This window comes from Bos mutus, chromosome 17 (assembly GCF_027580195.1).
Source record: "Bos mutus isolate GX-2022 chromosome 17, NWIPB_WYAK_1.1, whole genome shotgun sequence".
NCBI classification, from domain to species: Eukaryota; Metazoa; Chordata; class Mammalia; order Artiodactyla; family Bovidae; genus Bos; species Bos mutus.
In genome coordinates this window covers 43,667,536-43,688,709 of record NC_091633.1, presented here as the reverse complement: position 1 = coordinate 43,688,709, position 21,174 = coordinate 43,667,536, and the positions used below count along the sequence as shown (strand labels likewise).

The 21,174-nt window shown below is 36.7% G+C and overlaps 1 protein-coding gene across 3 annotated transcripts in view; it reads left to right on the top strand.

Annotated features, from left to right (window-relative positions):
• SCLT1 (sodium channel and clathrin linker 1) overlaps positions 1-21,174 on the top strand; it is a 226,186-nt gene that overhangs the window by 124,987 nt on the left and 80,025 nt on the right. For 2 of the 3 annotated variants that reach the window (XM_070386528.1, XM_070386530.1), the window contains 3 exons: positions 6,510-6,687; positions 11,231-11,329; positions 16,669-16,740. In XM_070386528.1, the coding sequence (XP_070242629.1) occupies positions 6,510-6,687; positions 11,231-11,329; positions 16,669-16,740 (349 nt within the window). The remainder of the gene's footprint in view (positions 1-6,509; positions 6,688-11,230; positions 11,330-16,668; positions 16,741-21,174) is intronic. The other variant, XM_070386529.1, reaches the window with a different exon arrangement.

The window sequence follows — 21,174 nt, the reverse complement described above, 5'->3', positions numbered from 1 at the left end:
TAGAGAACTTGAAATAGTGAAGTCTGAATAAGTGAATTTCACTTCCTTTGATTCTGATAGTACTTCATAAGGAATCAAATTGTTCATTGGTGCTTTAAGTTGTGTTTTTAGTACTTAAGGCTTTGAGATTTTCAGGGTTTTTTGTTTGGCTTTTAGTATAAAGTTATAACTTAATTGAAAGCTTCTGAAGAAGGGATTCCTGCATATGTAAGAAAATCTAAGGGTATTTTTTAAAGTTCAGTATTCAGCTAATTGCCTTTGAAGAGGAAATTTTTACCTTGACTGTCTTTTGGAGCTATTAAATTGATATTGTTTCCATTATGATAAAAATGTTTTACTTTAAAATTTAAAAACACCTATTATTTTATATAAGACAAAGCAGAATTATTAGTGTAGTTGGTATGTGTCTAATGTTCAGCCATTGTTTTAGATGTAAATCTATCCTATTTAATGGAACTATCAGATTGAAAAGCTGTGTTTTTAATGGGCATCTTTGTTCTATAAAATCAAACACATATTATTTATATATAAAATTATTATTTGTGATCCTTTCAAATGCCTCAGACATCTGGGAAGCATAAATCATTTCCTACCATCTTCCAAAGGCAGCCACTCCACCCCCCACCCCACTTTTTTTAGGTAACTCATGGGGACTGGAAGTATCTCTGGGGAATGACAGTTCTTTGTGAAAGACTGCTAGTTTGTATCTGCTCTGTTGAATAAGACTGGAGTGAAATGAATAAAATTGTTTTAAACTACCTCTTCCTATTTTTAAATTTGGTGCTTCTTTCGAAGACTATGCCGATAAGACAGAAATGTGAACCACTGTTCGTTTCGGCCCTTTGTTGCCTCCACCCCATTTCAGTAGACGCCCTCCCTTCAGCTTCCTGAGTACACGTGGAAGGTATACTTAAAAACAGTGTTTAGAAATATCCTTATTTTACCTTTAAAGGTGTTTCATAGTTTGAATAATGAATCCTGTGTTGGAAATTCTAGGTTTTAAATAATTTTTTCCTTAAAAATTCCTTTCATTCAAAATTCCAAATTTTCTTATTTGACCTGTTTCCCCTCCCCTGGAGACTTGCAGGGTCATCCACTCCACTGCCACCACGATTAATATTCTAAAACTGCACAGCATGTACGTTTAGTAAGAATTGTTTTTCATTCATTTTACTGGGGACATTTCAATATACAAATGATGTTCTTCAATTTGGGGGAATTTTTTTCAGGGATCTTTTTTTGGTTGTTGTTGAATAATTTTATTATTTTTTTATCATTTTTTTCTCAAACATAGTATTAGCTGGATATTGGATCTGATGGATTGATTCCCTAATTTTCATATTTTTTCTGTCCCATAGTCCATTCGTTCATTTATTTTCTCCTTTCTTGGGTGCTTCCCTGGTAGCTCAGCTGGTAAAGAATCCACTTGCAACGTGGGAGATGGGTTTGATCCCTGGGTTGGGAAGATCCCCTGGAGAAGGGAATGGCTACCCACTCCAGTATTCTGGCCAGGAGAATGTCGTGGACTGTATATAGTCCATGGGTGACAATTGGAGGTTTCTTTAAATTTTCTTCTAGTTAACCATATGTTGAATATTTTATTTAGCTATCATAATTTTTTTAAAGAGCCATTTCTTATCCTTTGAATGTTTCTTTTTCTATAGTATCTTAGTACAGATAAATGTTACATTGTCTCTTTATTAAGTATTTTACAATATTGTTTAAGATTTTATTCTGCCATCTGCATTGTCTCTGCTTTCTTGAACGTTCGTTTTTTTCTGTATGTCTGTCTGTCTCCTTCAAAGGCTTGGTGATCCTTTCTATCCACTGATATTTAAAAGTAAGATACTGGAATGCTTGCTTCACCATCACATATACTAATAACTGGAACATACAGAGAAAATTAGCATGGCCCATACACAAAACCATGAAACATATCTTATTTTTAAAAACCAAACTCATAGATACAAAGAATAGATTGGCGGTTGCCAGAGTCAAGGAGTAGGGAATAGCAGAAATAGGTGAAGGTAATCAAAAGGTATATACTTCCTATTATATAAAAAAAAAATGAGTCATGGGGATGTAATATACAGCATGGTGACTGTAGTTAATAATACTGTATTGTATATTTGAAAGTTGCTAAGAGAATAGATCTTAAAAGTTCTCATCACAAGAAAAAAATGTCAATTGTATACATGGTGATACATATGAGTTTGACTTATTGTGGTTATTTCAAAATATATGCAGATACTGAAGTATTATGTTTTATACCTGAAACTAATATATAATTGTCCCTCAGTGTCCACTGGGTTTTGGGTTCAGGACCCCTGTGGATGCCAAAATCCATAGATGTTCAAATCTCTTATAAAGTAGTTGCAGTGTTTGTATATAACCTACACACACCCTCCTGTATACTCTAAATCATCTCTAGATTACCTACAAATACAATATAAATACTATGTAAATAGTTGACAATGCATAGCAAATTTAAGTTTTACTTTTTGGAGTTTTTTTGGATTTTTAAAAGTATTTTTGATTTGTGATTGGTTAACCTGTGATGTGGAAAGCACAGATATGGTGGGTTGAATCAGTATAATTTAAGCAGAAGTTTCTATTTGGCAGTATAGTATAGTTTTTAGGAACACTGACTCTGGGCACAAACTTACTGAATTCAGACTCCAGCTTCATCAGTAACTAGATCAATAATGTTGGGCAGGTTGCTTACCCTCTTTATACTTCAGTTTATCTATCTATAAAATAAATATAATGTTTTAACCTGCCCCATTTAGTTTATATAGTATAACCCCATATCTTACATCATAGGCTAATGCTGTAACCTATTTCATAGCGTTGTTGAAGATATTGAGGATTATGTTTTCTTTAACATACATAAAGTACCTAGCACAAAGACTGCTCTTACAAGTGTTTGTGATTATCATTGCTGTTACTGTTATTATAAACAGGGAACTTGACCCAATTTCAGTAAACTGAAAGAAAGGATTCATATAAGATTTGGCTGCAGAGCATGTAGAAGTGCTATATGAGAATAATAACAATAGTTATACATCTTTTATGTTATAAAATTATGGAAACCTTTAAATTATGAAGCTGAGGATCTGAATGTACTATCCTGTAACTCCACTATAATCAAATTAATATGACTTGGCATCAAATAGACAAATAGATTAGTGAATCATGACAATCTATAAGTAAGTCATATTTGCATATTTTTTAAAAATTTAAATTTATTTATTTTAATTAGAGGCTAATTACTTTACAATATTGTATTGGTTTTGCCATACATCAGCATGAATCCGCCACAGGTGTACATGTGTTCCTAATCCTGAACCCCCCTCCCAGCTTCCTCCCCATACAATCTATAAGTAAGTCATATTTGCGTATTTTAGATATGATAAGGGATTATTTCAGTTCATCAGTTGCTAAAGGTACTCATAAAGCTGGCTCTCAATCTGGAAGAAAGTTAAATTGGACTCCTCTCTCATAGCACATTCAGAAGTAAATTCCAGATTAATTAAAGATTTACAGGTAAAAGTGTTTGGGCATAACTTTTCTTGAGGAAATCTAGGAGCTTACATTAACAATCTCTTGATAAGGGAGATCATCTTTAAAAAAACCTGAAATCTCAGATGTTGAAAAAAATAGTCAAATTTAGTTATATTAAAGTGAGCGTTTTTAGTGTAGTGGAATAAAGATTTCTGAAATAGAGTCAATAGGTAACAACAAAAAACTAGATTTGGGAAAAAGTATTTGCAGCATATAGAGCAAACTGAAGGTTAAATATCTTAATATTCAAAAACTTCTTATAAAGGAATAAGCAGAGTAAATAAGCCATCAGAAAAAAAAAATGGGCAAAGGATATGAAGAGGGAATTCAAAGAAGACAATTCACTTAGCTAACAAACTTAAAAAATACTAACACCATACACAAAAATAAACTCGAAATGGATTAAAGATCTAAACGTAAGACCAGAAAACTATAAAACTCCTAGAGGAGAACATAGGCAAAACACTCTCTGACATACATCACAGCAGGATCCTCTATGACCCACCTCCCAGAATACTGGAAATAAAAGCAAAAATAAATGGGACCTAATAAAACTTAAAAGCTTCTGCACAACAAAAGAAACTATAAGCAAGGTGAAAAGACAGCCTTCAGAATGGGAGAAAATAATAGCAAATGAAGCAACTGACAAACAACTAATCTCAAAAATATACAAGCAACTTCTACAGCTCAATTCCAGAAAAATAAATGACCCAATCAAAAAATGGGCCAAAGAACTAAATAGACAATTCTCCAAAGAAGACATACAGATGGCTAACAAACACATGAAAAGATGCTCAACATCACTCATTATCAGAGAAATGCAAATCAAAACCACTATGAGGTACCATTTCACGCCAGTCAGAATGGCTATGATCCAAAAGTCTACAAGCAATAAATGCTGGAGAGGGTGTGGAGAAAAGGGAACCCTCTTACACTGTTGGTGGGAATGCAAACTAATACAGCCCACTATGGAGAACAGTGTGGAGATTCCTTAAAAAACTGGAAATAGAACTGCCTTATGATCTAGCAATCCCACTGCTGGGCATACACACTGAGGAAACCAGAATTGAAAGAGACACGTGTACCCCAATGTTCATCGCAGCACTGTTTATAATAGCCAGGACATGGAAGCAACCTAGATGTCCATCAGCAGATGAATAGATAAGAAAGCTATGGTACATATACACAATGGAGTATTACTCAGCCATTAAAAAGAATACATTTGAATCAGTTCTAATGAGGTGGATGAAACTGGAGCCTATTATACAGAGTGAAGTAAGCCAGGAGGAAAAACACCAATACAGTATACTAACGCATATATATGGAATTTAGAAAGATGGTAACAATAACCCTGTATACGAGACAGCAAAAGAGACACTGATGTATAAAACAGTCTTTTGGACTCTGTGGGAGAGGGGGAGGGTGGGATGATTTGGGAGAATGGCATTGAAACATGTATAATATCATATACAAAATGAGTCGCCAGTCCAGGTTCGATGCACGATACTGGATGCTTGGGGCTGGTGCACTGGGACGACCCAGAGGGATGGTATGGAGAGGGAGGAGGGAGGAGGAATCAGGATGGGGAACACATGTATACCTGTGGTGGATTCATTTTGATATACGGCAAAATCAATACAATATTGTAAAGTTTAAAAAAAAAATGCTTAAACTCTCCAGGAATTCGGGAGATACAAATTAACAGTGAGGAGAAGTTACATTCATCAGACTAGGAAAGAAAAGAGCTTCTGGTTATATTGGTTGAGGGGATTTTTATAAGGCATTCAGTTCAGTTCAGTTCAGTTGCTCAGTCGTATCCTACTCTTTGTGACCCCATGAATTGCAGCATGCCAGGCCTCCCTGTCCATCACCAACTCCTGGAGTTCACTCAGACTCACATCCATTGAGTCAGTGATGCCATCCAGCCACTTCATCGTCTGTCATCCCCTTCTCCTCCTGCCCCCAATCCCTCCCAGCATCAGAGTCTTTTCCAATGAGTCAACTCTTCACATGAGGTGGCCAAAGTACTGGAGTTTCAGCTTTAGCATCAGTCCTTCCAAAGAAATCCCAGGGCTGATCTCCTTCAGAATGGACTGATTGGATCTCCTTGCAGTCCAAGGGACTCTCAAGAGTCTTCTCCAACACCACAGTTCAAAAACATTAATTCTTGGGCGCTCAGCCTTCTTCACAGTCCAACTCTCACATCCATACGTGACCACAGGAAAAACCATAGTCTTGACTAGATGGACCTTTGTTGGCAAAGTAATGTCTCTGCTCTTGAATATGCTATCTAGGTTGGTTATAAGGCATTATTGAATATTAAAAAGCAAGTGCAGAAAAGGGTGTATACTATGATCTTAGTTTTTATAACAGGAAAAATTATGTTTAAAAACCTATGGATATATATGTATATACTGTGTATGCATATTTATGTGTATGTATATAAAAAATCATACATATGATTTTATGAACATGGAAAAAATATTAAAATATATGCATTATTTTAACATGGGTTACCTGGATAGAGCATAAGTAAAGGAGCCAGAGAAAAAGCTAAAAGAAAAATGGACCATATAAACAGAATAACTTTCTTTAAGAATTTGCTTTATAACAGTGTCATGTGACTATTAAGACAGAATGAATTAGTGTGAGTGGAAAAGTGTACAAAGTGTAATGCAATCAGAGAATATCTAGGCTCGTCTAAGCCCCACTGCTCATTATTCATATGACCATAATTAAATGTTTAAGCTCTCTGGGTCTGTTATTCTTTTAAATGGAAATATTTGAAACCTACTTTATAGAACTTTTATGTGAATTAAATGAGAAAATACATGTGAAAGTAACTGGAATAATGCTTATCCTGTAATAGATGCTTTGGAAATCTCCTGTCTCCTTCTTCCTTTTTAAAAATTTTTAACTTTCTCAATGTGACTATTAATTTTTAGATTATCTGTGGCAGTTCAAGAAGCCACCCAAATAAGAGCAGAACGAACACATCTGGAGGAACAGACCAGAGCGTTACAAGCAAAGTGCAGTGAATTAGAAGATGAGAAATACGAAGCTATTGTAAGAGCCAGAAATAGCATGCAACTCCTAGAAGAAGCTAACCTTCAAAAAAATCAGGTAAGAAAATTAGCAAGCAAGTTTATTAAATAATAATAAATATATAATAAATAAAACAATGAAATGCTGAACATTCCTCCATGTGACCTGATAGTAAGGGAATCAGTAACTACACAATTAACACATGAAAATGAAATTGCTGCACTCACTATTAGTAGACGTACTGCTTTCTTGACGTTAAGATTTAACATCATAAAATACTATAGTGTCAGCCCTCTCCTAAAACTTTCATATCAGACTTTTTTATATCTCCATCCTTTTGTAACTAATCTTCATCCCTGTAGTCTCATACTTAAAAAAGATCTTCTGAAGCAATTTACTGCAGTATGTATACCCTGTATTTTGTTCACTTGAATAAGATGAATCTTATTAATGTTTATTTCCCCTTCATTAACTATGTAATTACTCTAATAGAGCAAGAAGCTTAATTGACAGGAAATAAATTTAGTTACGAAGATTTAACTGGAGGCTACATGTCACTGTTCTTTTTTTTTTTTAACCCTCTCACAATTTGATTACTGTGCTATCACATATCACATCTTTTGGCTTTTACCACTTTCATTTAATGATATTTAGTTTATAGAAGTCACAAAATTTGTTTTTAATGTTTCTGGCTCCCTTACATGAAGTGAAGTGAAGTCACTCAATCGTGTCCGACTGCGATCCCATGGGCTGTAGCCTACAAGGCTCCTCTGTTCATGGAATTTTCCAGGCAAGAGTACTGGAGTGGGTTGCCATTTCCTTCTCCAGGAGATCTTCCCAACCCAAGGATTGAACCCAGGTCTTCCGCCATTGCAGGCAGATGATTTACCATCTGAGCCACCAGGGATCATTAAATTATTATTTCATTGAAGTAACGTTTATTGAATACCTAGTACATGTATAGTACTCCACTGAGAAGTATGCAGAATACAAAGGAAATACTTTGTGTATGTTTCCTTTCTTACGTGATACAGGGCTTTCCAAGAGAACTATTAAAAACAAAACAAGCTGTAAGTTACGTCTTAAGAAGCTACTAGGAAATAAAAAAGAAATAATCATCCAAATCCAAGCTGTGGGAATGCTAAAGTGCTTTTTATGTCTTTCAGATAATATTCCCTTCTGTGATTAGAATTCAGTTCAGTTCAGTCACTCAATTGTACCTGATTCTTTGCAATCCCATGGACTGTTTCATGCCAGGCTTCCCTGTCCGTCACCAGCTCCTAGAGCTCCTCAAACTCATGTTCGTCAAGTCAGTGATACCATCCAACCATCTCATCCTCTGTACTCCCCTTCTCTTCCTGCCTTCAGTCTTCCCCGGCATCAGGGTCTTTTCCAGTGAGTCAGTTCTTTGCATCAGGTGGCCAAAGTATTGGAGTTTCAGCTTCAGCATCAGTCCTTCCAGTGAATATTCAGAATGGATTTCCTTGAGGAATGACTGGTTTGATCTCCTTGCAGGCCAAGGGACTCTTCTCCAACACCACAGTTCAAAAGCATCAATTCTTCAGTGCCCAGCTTTCTTTATGGTCCAACTCTCACATCCATACATGACTACTGGAAAAACCATAGTTGTGAGTAGACAGACCTTTGTCAGCAAAGTAATGTCTCTGCTTTTTAATATGCTGTCTAGGTTGATTATAGCTTTTCTTCCAAGGAGCAAGCATCTTTTAATTTCATGGCTGCAGTCACCATCTGCAGTGATTTTGGAGCCCCCAAAAATATAGTCTGTCACTGTTTCCATGTTTCCCATCTATTTGTTCTGAAGTGATGGGACCAGATGCCATGATCTTAGTTTTTTGAATGTTGAGTTTTCAGCCAGCTTTTTCACTCTCTTTCATTTTCAAGAGGCTCTTTAGTTTCTTCACTTTCCACCATAAGGGTGGTATCATCTGCATATCTGAGGTTAATGATATTTCTCCGTGCAGTCTTGATTCCAGCTTGTGCTTCATCCAGCCTGGCATTTTGCATGATGTTCTCTACACATAAGTTTAATAAGCCAGGTGACAGTATACAGCTTTGACATAGTCCTTTACCAGTTTGGAACCAGTCCATTGGTTTTGATCACTGCCTCTTGTACAGTGTCACGAACCTCCATCCATAGTTCATCAGGCACTCTGTCTATAAGATCTAATCCTTTGAATCTATTTGTCGCTTCTACTGTATAATTGTCAGGGATTTGATATAGGTCATACCTGAATGATCTAGTGTTTTTCCCTACTTTCTTCAATTTAAGTATGAATTTTGCAATAAGGAGTTCATGATCTGAGCCACAGTCAGCTCCTGGTCTTGTTTTTGCTGACTGTGTAGAGCTTTTCCATCTTCAGCTGCAAAGAATATAATCAATCTGATTTTGTTATCAACCATCTGGTGATATCAATGTATAGAGTTATATCTTGTGTTGTTGAAGAGGGTGTTTGCTATGACCAGTGCGTTCTCTTGTCAAAACTCTGTTAGCCTTTGCTCTGCCTCATTTATGTATTCCAAAGCCAAGCTTCCCTGTTACTCCAGGTGTCTACTGACTTCCTATTTTTTCATTCCAGTCCCCTGTGATGAAAAGGACATCTTTTTTTTGATGTCAGTTCTAGAAGATCTTGTGGATCTTCATAGACCTGGTCACCTTCAGCTTCTTTAGCATCAGTGGTTGGGGCATAGATTTAGATTACTATAATGTTGAATGGTTTGCCTTGGAAACAAGCAGAGATCATTCTGTGATTTTTGAGATTGCACCCAAGCACTACATTCTGGACTCTCTTATTGACTTAAGAGGCCTACTCCATTTCTTCTAAGGGACTCTTGCCCACAGTAGTAGATATAGTGGTCATCTGAGTTCATCAGTAGTCATCAATGAATGGTGATCTGAATACTGTCTACTAGAACTAGGATGAAAGGCACAAAATATGCAATATTCTTGGAAATTCCTCTAAACACCTAAGTTAACTAGAAAAATTAAGAGCAGGGTAAAATTATTTATCTTCTCTGAAGCTTAACCATGTGAGTGTTCTTAACATCAGATCATAAAGATGATCGTTTTATGTGGAGCACAGTGGACAGAGAAGATAGTAGTGATACTCAGTGCTTGTCCCTTAAATTTTTTCAACCAGGTCTCAAGTCTACAAATGGTCTTGAGTCAAATTTCATGTTTATGTCTGCAGTGTATATTAAGTTTCCTCTTGACTCACTGCTTAATTACCAGAGAGTTACCACCTTTAGTTGCTTGTTCCAAGAAGTCAAAAGTTCTTTGAACCAGTCATACACACAGGCATGAAAGACAGCTTTAGCATGGTTTTCTTATGAAACTTCCCTTTTCCCATTGTCCCATTCTCCCTGACAAGGTTGTTATATCAGAATAGCTGTTACTTCTCACTAGCTTACCTATATAAGTGGGATGAAATTTATTAAAACAAACAAAAAATAGAGATAGGAATGTGTATGGTATCTTTGGAAGATAGTGGTGTCAAAACAGAGAACCACTAGTAAGTAATGATATTTAATTAAAAAAAAAGATTGACTCAAACCTAAAATTTTAGAAGTTCCAGGCTCAGGAAGATATTTGAACTAGAGATATAAACTTGGGACTTGTCAGCATATAAATGATATTTAAAACCATGAGTTTGGATTAGGACACCAAGAGAGAGATTTGAATAGAGAAAAAGACCAAGAACTAAGTCTTGGGTTGTCCATTAATAAAGAGGTTCAAGGGAAGAGGAAGAAACAGCAATGTAGACTAAAAAGGAATAATCAGTGAGTTAAGAGGAAAACCAATATTATGATATGCTAAAAGCAAAGTAAAGAAAGTAAAACAAGGAAAATAAAATTTTTATCTCAAGTAGTGCTTGACAGATCCCATAAGATAATTACTCAGAGGTGACTCTTGAGTTAGCAGTGTAGAGATGATGGTGAAGGCCTGATTATGGTGAACAGAAGAGAAAGTTTTGGAAATGAGCAAGTGCTGACTTTAGAAAAGTTTTGTTCCACAAGAAAGCAAAGAAATGGGATGTGACTGACAACAGAACTAGGATTATAAGAGTGTTTTTTTAGGGGAAATGAAAATGATTGGTTGGTTAGAAATAGCATTGAGATGAAGTGGGTAGTATCTGCAGTGATGGAAGTATGAGGTGACAAGTGACATAATTTGAATAAAAGCAAATAGTGGAAAGGAATGGAATAATAAATTAATTAATAGAAAGGAAAGCCTAAGAGGTTTCTCCAAGAATATAACGTTTAATTTGATTACTTAAATTTGACAAATTTTACATAGGGAATAAAACAGAAAATTCAAACAATTCTAAATTTCCATCTGTAGGGATCAGAAGAGTGATGGTACTGGCTGAAATAAATATCAAAGGAGAATAATAATTTTTTAGTGAGGACAAGATCAGGTGAGGAAGTTAGAGGAAATAAATATCATTCATAACTTAGACAAGATCTCCAACTAGAGATGTCTCAGAAGTTTCAAATAAGATGTATGCTTTCAAGAAAGTGATTAGTAGACAGGTTTTTACCCACTTATTATATAATCTTGATAATGATGTGATCTATAATAACATCAAATTATTTTCTGAAGGCTCTGCTTGAGGAGAAGCAAAAACAAGAAGCTATAGAGGAAATGAAAAAAACGGTTTCTCAGATTGTGAAAGATGCTTCCCTAAGAACCAGGACAGCGGTAAGGAGTTTTAATTATATTTAAAATTGAAAATTTTACAGAATTGCACAGCTTAAGACTAGATACTACCTGAGTTTTTGCCTTATGGACTTAGGTAAGTAACTATCAACTGGTTGTATCAGCTGTACTAAATTTCACATAAAAATCATCTCATGATGGTAGCCCCTAACATTACAGCTGGAGTGAAATAGAGGTTGTGGGTAGAGTAAGTGGGAAGGAGAGAGATTTAGACTAGGAATATAGTGAAGATGAACTCACCTTAAGTATAAAGTCAAGAAGAAGGATCAAAAAGAATCTTGGGATATATAAGAAGCAAAAGAAGAAAACCTCCTGTTATTTGCAGTATCTTAGAACAAGCGTACTAGAGAAATCTGCTTTAATCTCTTATTTCATTGGTAATGAAACTTAAACCCATGAGAGGTTATTGATTCACTCAAAATTATATACTAATTAAAGCCAGAACTTAGACTCATACCTTCTCCTTGCTGTACTGAGCCTGCTGCTGCTGCTGCTGCTAAGTTGCTTCAGTCATGTCCGACTCTGTGCAACCCCATAGACAGTGGCCCACCAGGCTCCCCCATCCCTGGGATTCTTCAGGCAAGAACACTGGAGTGGGTTGCCATTTCCTGCCTAGGGCTATTCAATCACATTATGCTGATACCATACAGTTTGTGAATTGCGTTATTGTTTACAATTCCATTATCAAAACTAAATCTTGTATTTTTGTGTTAAAAGTAATGAGTTGTTTCTTGGTTTGAATTCTGAGCTTTATGAAAGTTAAAAGTGTCTTAGAGGAACTTCTCTGGTGGTCCAGTGGCCAAGACTCTGCACTCCAAATGCAGGGGGCCTGGGTTTGATCCCTGGTCTGGGAACTGGATCCCACATGCCACAAAGAAGACCCAGCACAACCAAATAAATAAATACAAAAAAATGTTTTAAAATAAACTATCTTGGAAATATAATTTTGCCTACATATGAAGAAATAGGGAGGACATAATATTTGTCTTTTCCTGTATTATGAATTAATTCATAAGTGGTGAGGGTAAAGTCAAAAAATTTAAAGTGAGCTTAGGAGTAAGAAACCACAAAAACCCATTTTAAAGACGAAAAATCTAAAAAACAGAGTTAGCTAGCTTTCTTAGGGTTCCACCTCTGGGAAGCAGCATAACTGAGATGCAAATGAGCTCAACTCAATAGCTATGAGAAATTCTTTATAATTCATTTTGTACTTTTTTTTTTTTTTCAGAAATTTCCAAATCTGTGAAAATGAAAGAATTGTATAATGAACACTTATTTCTCTCTCACCCAGAAAACTTTTAGTGTCTTGCTATGTCCATTCCATGTCTCTCTGTGTTCCATACACACTCTTCCCCTTTTGCCACACATTCAGATATAAGATTCAGGCCTCATGACTCTTCATCTTGACATCTGTTTCCTAGACAAAGGGCATTTTGTTACACAACCACAGCAGTATTACCATATCTCTAAAAAATCAGTATTATTTCAATCCACACTCAGATTTCTCTAGAATATTCTTTAAAGCTGCTTAGATTTTAAAGTTCAGGATCCAGTCCATGTTTATGCATCATTGAATTTGACTGCCATATCTCTGTGCCTGCATGCATGAACAGTTGTGTTCGACTCTTTGCCACCCCATAAACTGTAGCCCTCGAGGCTCCTCTGTCCATGGGATTATCCTGACAGGAAAACTGAAGTGGTTTGTCATTTCCTCCTCCACGGATCTTCCTGATTCAATGATTGAACCTGTGTCCCCTGCAGCTCTTGCATCGGTGGGCAGATTCTTTGCCACTGAACCACTTAGGAAGCCTACCATGTCTCTGTTCTTGTTAAGTCGTGTCTGACTCTTTGAGACCCCATAGACTGCAGCATGCCAGGCTTCTCTGTCCTTCACTGTCTCCCGGAATTTGCTCACACTCATGTCCATTGAGTCGGTGATGCCATCCAGCCATCTCGTCCTCTGTCACCCCCTTTTCCTCCTGCCCTCAATCTCCCAGCATCAGGATCCTTTCCAGCAAGTCGACTCTTCACATCACGTGGCCAGAGTATTGGAGTTTCAGCTTCAGCATCAGTCCTTCCAATGAAAAATACTCAGGGATTTTTTTCCTTTAGGATTGACTGGTTTGATCTCTTTGCAGCCCGAGGGACTCTTAAGAATCTTCTCCAGCACCACAGTTCGAAAGCATGAAGTGTTAAGCGTTCAGCCTTCTTTATAGTCCAACTCTCACACCTGTACATGAGTCCTGGAAAAACCATAGCTTTGGCTCTTTGTTGGCAAAATGAAGTCTCTGCTTTTAATATGCTGTCTAGGTTTGTCATGGCTTTCTTTCCAAGGAGGAAGCATCTTTTACTTTCATGACTCCAGCCAACCATCCTCAGTGATTTTGGAGTCAAAGAAAGGAAAATCTATCACTCTTTCCACTTTTCCTCCACAGTCAGAGCCTTTAGCAGAGTCAGTGAAGCAGAAGTAGATGTTTTTCCAGAATTCCCTTGCTTTCTCTATGATCCAGTGGACTTTGGCAGTTTGATCTCTGGTTCCTCGGCCTTTTCTAAACCCAGGTTGTACATCTGCAGGTTCTCAGTTCACGTACTGCTGAAGCCTAGCTTGAAGATTCTGAGTGTAACCTTGCTAGCATGTGAACGGAGTGCAGTTGTGTGGTAGTTTGAACATTCTTTGGCATTGCAGTGAAAACTGACCTTTTCCAGTTCTGTGGCCAGTGCTGTTTTCCCAATTACTGACATATTGAGTTCAGTGCTTTAACAACATCATCTTTTAGGATTTGAAATAGCTCAGCTGGAATTCCCTCACTTCCACTAGCTTTGTTCATAATAATGCTTCCTAAGGCCCACTTGACTTTACACTCCAGGATGTCTGGCTATAGGTGAGTGACCATACCATCATGGTTATCTGGATCATTAAGACTTTTTTGGTATAGTTCTTCTGTGTATTCTTGATACCTCTTCTTAATCTCTAAATCTGCTTCTGTTAGGTCCTTACTGTTTCTGTCCTTTATTGTACCCATCCTTACAAAAAATGTTCATTTTGTATCTCTGATTTTCTTGAAGAGCTCTCTAGTCTTTCCCATTCTATTGTTTTCCTCCATTTCTTTGCATTGTTCATTTAACAAGCCTTTCTTATCTCTCCTTGCTCTTCACTGGAATTCTGAATTCAGTTGGGTATATCTTTCTCTTTCTCTCTTGCTTTTTGCTTCTCTTCTTTCCTCAGCTATTTATAAAGCCTCCTCAGACAACCACTTTGCCTTCTTGCATTTATTTTTCTTTGGGGTGGTTTTGGTCACTGCCTCCTATAGTGTTGCAAACCTCCATCCATAGTTCTTCAGGCACTTCGTCTGTGAAATCTAATCCCTTGAATCTATTCATCATGCCTACTATAAAATCATAAGTGATTTTGTTTAGGTCATACCTGAATGGCTAGTGGTTTCCCTACTTTCTTCCATTTAAGCCTGAATTTTGCAGTAAAGCTGCTGATCTGAGTCACAGTCAGCTCCCCATTTTGTTTTTGCTAACCGTATAGAGCTTCTCCATCTTCAACTGCAAAGAATATAATCAATACGATTTTGATATTGACCACCTGGTGATGTCCATGTGTAGAATCATCTCTTGTTTTGCTAGAAAAAGGTGAGAGTCCATCTTCTATTAAGCCAGAGACACTAAGGAAATTTGCATAAATGTAAAATAATACCACTTTTCTAAATATTTTTTAATTTTTGGAAAATATACATATTTTCAAAAAAGTATATTTTTTTATTTTAACCTATGACAACTTGTTACTTTTACTTATAAGGGATTCAGTTCAGTTCAGTCACTTAGTCGTGTCAGACTCTTTGCGACCCCATGAATCTCAGCACGCCAGCCCTCCCTGTCCATCACCAACTCCCGGAGTTTACCAAACTCACATCCATCAAGTCAGTGATGCCATCCAGCCATCTCATCCTCTGTTGTCCCCTTCTCCTCCTGCCCCCAATCCCTCCCAGCATCAGAGTCTTTTCTAATGAGTCAACTCTTCGCATGAGGTGGCCAAAGTATTGGAGTTTCAGCTTTAGCATCCGTCCTTCCAATGAACACCCAGGACTGATCTCCTTTAGGATGGACTGGTTGGATCTCCTTGCAGTCCAAGAGACTCTCAAGAGTCTTCTCCAACACCACAGTTCAAAAGCATCAATTCTTCAGCGCTCAGCTTTCTTCACAGTCCAACTTTCACATCCATAAATGACCACTGGAAAAACCATAGCCTTGACTAAACAGACCTTTGTTGGCAAAGCAAAGTCTCTGCTTTTTGGGCTGCAGTCCATGGGGTCGCTGGGAGTCGGACTCAACTGAGCAACTTCACTTTCACTTTTCATTTTCATGCATTGGAGAAGGAAATGGCAGCCCACTCCAGTGTTCTTGCCTGGAGAATCCCAGGGACGGGGGAGCCTGGTGGGCTGCCGTATATGGGGTTGCGCAGAGTCGGACACGACTGAAGTGACTTAACATAGCATAGGTTGATCATAACTTTCCTTCCAAGGAGTAAGCATCTTTTAATTTCATGGCTGCAGTCACCATCTGCAGTGATTTTGGAGCCCAAAAAAATAAAGTCTGACACTGTTTCCACTGTTTCCCCATCTATTTCCCATGAAATGATGGGACCGGATGCCATGATCTTTGTTTTCTGAATGTTGAGCTTTAAGCCAACTTTTTCACTCTCCTCTTTCACTTTGATCAAGAGCCTTTTTAGTTGCTCTTCACTTTCTGCCATAAGGGTGGTGTCATCTGCATATCTGAGGTTATTGATATTTCTTCCAGCAGTCTTGATTCCAGCTTGTGCTTCTTCCAGCCCAGCGTTTCTCATGATATGCTCTGCATAGAAGTTAAATAAGCAGGGTGACAATATGCAGCCTGATGTACTCCTTTTCCTATTTGGAACCAATCTGTTGTTCCGTGTCCAGTTCTAACTGTTGCTTCCTGACCTGCATATAGGTTTCTTTAATAAGTAAATATTTTGAAATTTTGTTTTCCTTTCTAATATGATAAATTTTAATAGAAAGAAAACTCACTGTAAAACCAAAAGTCTTTGTTTTTATAGTATACAAGGATCTTAAGACAGGAAATTTAACAATCACTGTCCTTTAGGATTTATCGTCTTGTTCATTTACTTTCACTGTCATGATAAATTCTTGACTCTTCCATACATTTTGTGTTTATCCTTTATGCCTTAAAAATTATAATTTTATTTTTAATCAAAATTAGTAGTATACATGTTTTATTAGATGTTAATTATTTTTATTGTAGACTTAATTCATGTGTATCTTACTTTACAGATTATAAACACAAGAAAACAATATAATATACAGATTTCTCAACTAACAGAAGAACTTTCAGCCCTTCAAATGGTATGTTAGAAAACTATGTTGACATTTTCTTCAGAATATTGCTTATTTTAAAGGTCAAGATCACATTATTGAGCATCCATTTATTCAGAAGATAGTTATTAATGCAGGGACTGAGCCAGATGCTAGGAAAAGAAAAAAAATCAAGATAAACATACTACCTGCAATCTTGGAACTTATGGTCTGGTAAGAAAGATGGATGACATTTATCACGTTTCAATATGATTACCGTTTTTGGACGAAGAATGCACAGGGTACTGCTGAAGCATCCAGGTGCAGTTGCTGCCGTGTGCTGGGTTCATCCGAGAGGTCAGAGAAAAGAAAGTATACACAGCACGGGGAAGGAAGGAAGGTGGTCTTCCAAAGAGAAATGCGTACTGGGGGATGGGCAGGCAAAGAAGGAAGAGGAAAGAGTACTTGTGGAACTCGAGGTGGGATTAAATGTGTAAATTTAAATTTAACTCGAAGATTTGATGAAGTGGAATTTAATAACTTTGTCCACAGGGGCATAAAAGTAAAACAGTTTACAGAGATTAGAAAGACTGTCATTTCCAGTTTTGCAAACTCATCCTTTCTGAATCTCTATGTCATTTTTAATCTTTCTTAAAAAATTTATCAATGAATTATGTCTGGTAATAAGTGTAAGACATCACGTATGCCTTCTTTTCTATCTCCTTGTCTTCCTTCTTGCTCCCTGCCTTCCCTTCTTTGTCTTTCTCCATGAAAGTCTTATCTTTCCAAGTAGCTTGTAAGTACTTCACAGTAGCAAAGTCTTATGCTTTACTTTCTTTTCTCCATCACTTAATACAGTATTTTGCACAATATATTTTCAATAAATAGTTACTGACTAATTGATATTTTAACACCTCTAAAAGAATGATCATATTTTTCTACATTCTAGTCTAGGATTATTTAATAGATGTAAACTCTGGAGGGACAAGAACATTATTTCTTTCTATTTAGAAATAGATACTATATAAAGTCTGCAGAGATTTTAAAAATAATTGATAGCTGTGTAACAGAGCTATATAAACTCACTTTAGAGTAAAAAAGAATTATAATTTCAATGTGTCTTAAGAGATGCTTCTTAGGATTTATAGTAAAACATTCATAACTCATAACTAGGTGGATTTTTATAAAGATATTAAATATTATCTGATATCATATTGGTTTTGTGAAAAAAGCTGTACTAACTGGAGTTTTTTTAAATGTTAAGCACTTAGAGGTATGCTTGAAGTACGACATGTTCAACTGCTTTAAAAAACACATTTTCTCGGAAACTCAGACTGCAGTTTGAGGCATAATAACCTGATGCTGACTATTGATTTCTATTCTTCATTACCAGTTTTACCCTTTATGCTATAAAGATGAAGATAGGGAAGTTAACCATACTTTAGGTAACCCGACCTAAGTTATGCATGCAGGAAAGAGAAAACCTTATATTTTAGGGTATTGTGCAGACTTTTTGGATAGGCATCACTGACTCCATGTACATGAGTTTGAGCAAGCTCTGGGAGTTGGTGATGGACAGGGAAGCCAGGCACACTGCAGTCCATGGGTTGCAAAGAGTTAGACGCAACTGAACTGAGCTGAAGAACAGAGTCAGTTTTATCTCAAGCCATGTACCCCCTTTAAAGAGCAGTGTAACAGAGTTTCTCTTGAAATACTCAAGGTTTTACTTCTGCCAAGTAGCAGAGGTTTTTGTTAATCTACAGCAAATAAGGTAAAGGATTGGTTATAAATTCCCAAATTCATACAGGTAATTTGAGACATTCATTATGATCTTTTTTAGAACCATGATCATGGCCTATATGATAATCAGTGTGATACTGATTCTCAATATTTATTGAGATTGTCTTTATGATACACTTTGGGGGTATGATTTTGAAAATACTCCACAAATACTTGAAAAATTTTCTAGTATCATTTGGACAAATTTCTTGTCCAAAAGGTAGGAATATTGGTGGTGATTAACAGCAGATATCTGCAAAAATTTTTAGACCAGTGAAACTACTGTATATGATACTATAATAGTGGATATATGTCATTATAAATCTTTTCAAACTCAAAGTATACAGCACCAAAATAGAACTCTAAACTATGGACTCTAGGTGATAATGATGTGTGATGTCGGTACATCAGTTTTAACAAATGTGCCGCTACCATTGCAGGATGCTAATAATGGGAGAGGTTATCTGTGTATGATGGAAGGAAGTATAGGGGAAATCTGTAACTTCCCCTCAGTTTTACTGTGATCCTAAACTGCTCTAAGAAATAGTCAAAAAACCACTATGAGGTACCATTTCACACCAGTCAGAATGGCTGCGATCCAAAAGTCTACAAATAATAAATGCCGGAGAGGGTGTGGAGAAAAGGGAACCCTCTTACACTGTTGGTGGGAATGCAAACTAGTACAGCCACTATGGAGAACAGTGTGGAGATTCCTTAAAAAACTAGAAAAAGAACTGCCTTATGATCCAGCAGTCCCACTGCTGGGCATACACACTGAAGAAACCAGAAGGGAAAGAGACACGTGTACCCCAATGTTCATCGCAGCACTGTTTATAATAGCCAAGACATGGAAGCAACCTAGATGTCCATCAGCAGATGAATGGATAAGAAAGCTATGGTACATATACATAATGGAGTATTACTCAGCCATTAAAAAGAATACATTTGAATCAGTTCTAATGAGGTGGATGAAACTGGAGCCTATTATACAGAGTGAAGTAAGCCAGGAGGAAAAACACCAATACAGTATACTAACGCATATATATGGAATTTAGAAAGATGGCAACAATAACCCTGTGTACGAGACAGCAAAAGAGACACTGATGTATAGAACAGTCTTATGGACTCTGTGGGAGAGGGAGAGCCTGGGAAGATTTGGGAGAATGGCATTGAAACATGTAAAATATCACGTATGAAACAAGATGCCAGTCCAGGTTCGATGCACGATACTGGATGCTTGGGGCTGGTGCACTGGGACAACCCAGAGGGATGGTGTGGGGAGGGAGGAGGGAGGAGGGTTCAGGAGTATATCTGTGGCGGATTCATTTTCATATTTGGCAAAACTAATACAATTATGTAAAGTTTAAAAATAAAATAAAATTTAAAAAAATTAAAAAAAAAAAAAGAAATGTAAGTAGTAGCTTTAATGTTTGTAACCTTGGACCCTTGAGTTAATTCGTTTTCTTGTTATAGCCCACCACACCTTTGCCCTATAGGAATGCAACTTTATCTAATGGTTTTGGAGGGTGGCGCCTGACTAATCACCTTTAGAGAAAAACAAGTTTTCTTAAGAAAGGGTCTTAAAATGTTAACAGGCCTCCGGGCCAGAAGATGATGTAAATCACCTAAACTTTTGCATATGATAAGTTTGCAGGAAGAAAGCCTGGCTTACTGCTGACTCTACCCCTTCCCCCATTATCCTCTATGCACAACTTAAGGTATAAAAACTACTTTGGAAAATAAAGTGTGGGCCTTGTTCACCGAAAAAAAAAAAAAAATTACATGAGATGGGTATGAACATAAGCGAAATCCCAAATTTTGTACCACAATACTACCTTTTCATATTAGCTACTTACTACATGAATGTTATCTTACACAGTAAGTTCTCTCTTAATAAAAGATAAACTTAGATTAATTATCTGATTTATTTTAGAAGCTTTAAAAACATTTTTTAAGCTTTTTACTTTGTATTATGGTTTCAGGTGAACAGCGAAAGGACTCAGCCATAATATACATGTACCCATTCTCCCCCAAGCTCTCCTCCCATCTAGGCTGTTACATAACAGTGAGCAGAGTTCCATGTGCTATTCAGTAGGGCCTTGCTGGTTATCAATTTTAAGTATAGCAGTGTATGTTGTACTTCTGTAAAATGTAATTATGATAAAGATAATTGAGTATTAGCAGTGTGTTGTCAACAAAGCAGGTTCATTCATAGCATAATGGTAGGAAATAACCATACCCATTCTCAAAACTAGAGAACAGCTGTGAAGAGCCATCGTTAGAATGATTGTTCTTAGTTTCAGTCTCATTTGCAAAACTTTAAATTGTATTGACTATTGATTAGCTTGTTTGATTTTTACTGATTAAAATCTTTCAAGCCAGTAACCTGGTACTCTGTGACCACCTAGGAGTGTGGAAAGGAAGGGACATGTGTATACTTATGGCTGATTCCTGTTAATTGTATGGCAAAAACCAATACAATATTATAAAGCAGTCATCCTCCAATTAAAAATTAAAAAAAAGAAAACTTTCAAGCCAGAAATGTTTTCTGTTCATGTTAATAAAGTGTTTTACTGTATCAATTTGCTGTTTACAAGTTTTGCAAAAGAAAATTAACCATTGTAGAATTTATATATCCATGTACGTTTTAGGCTAGAGGTTATCCCTATGGTGGTGTGCCACAGTCTAGTTCTGCTACCTTTTTAA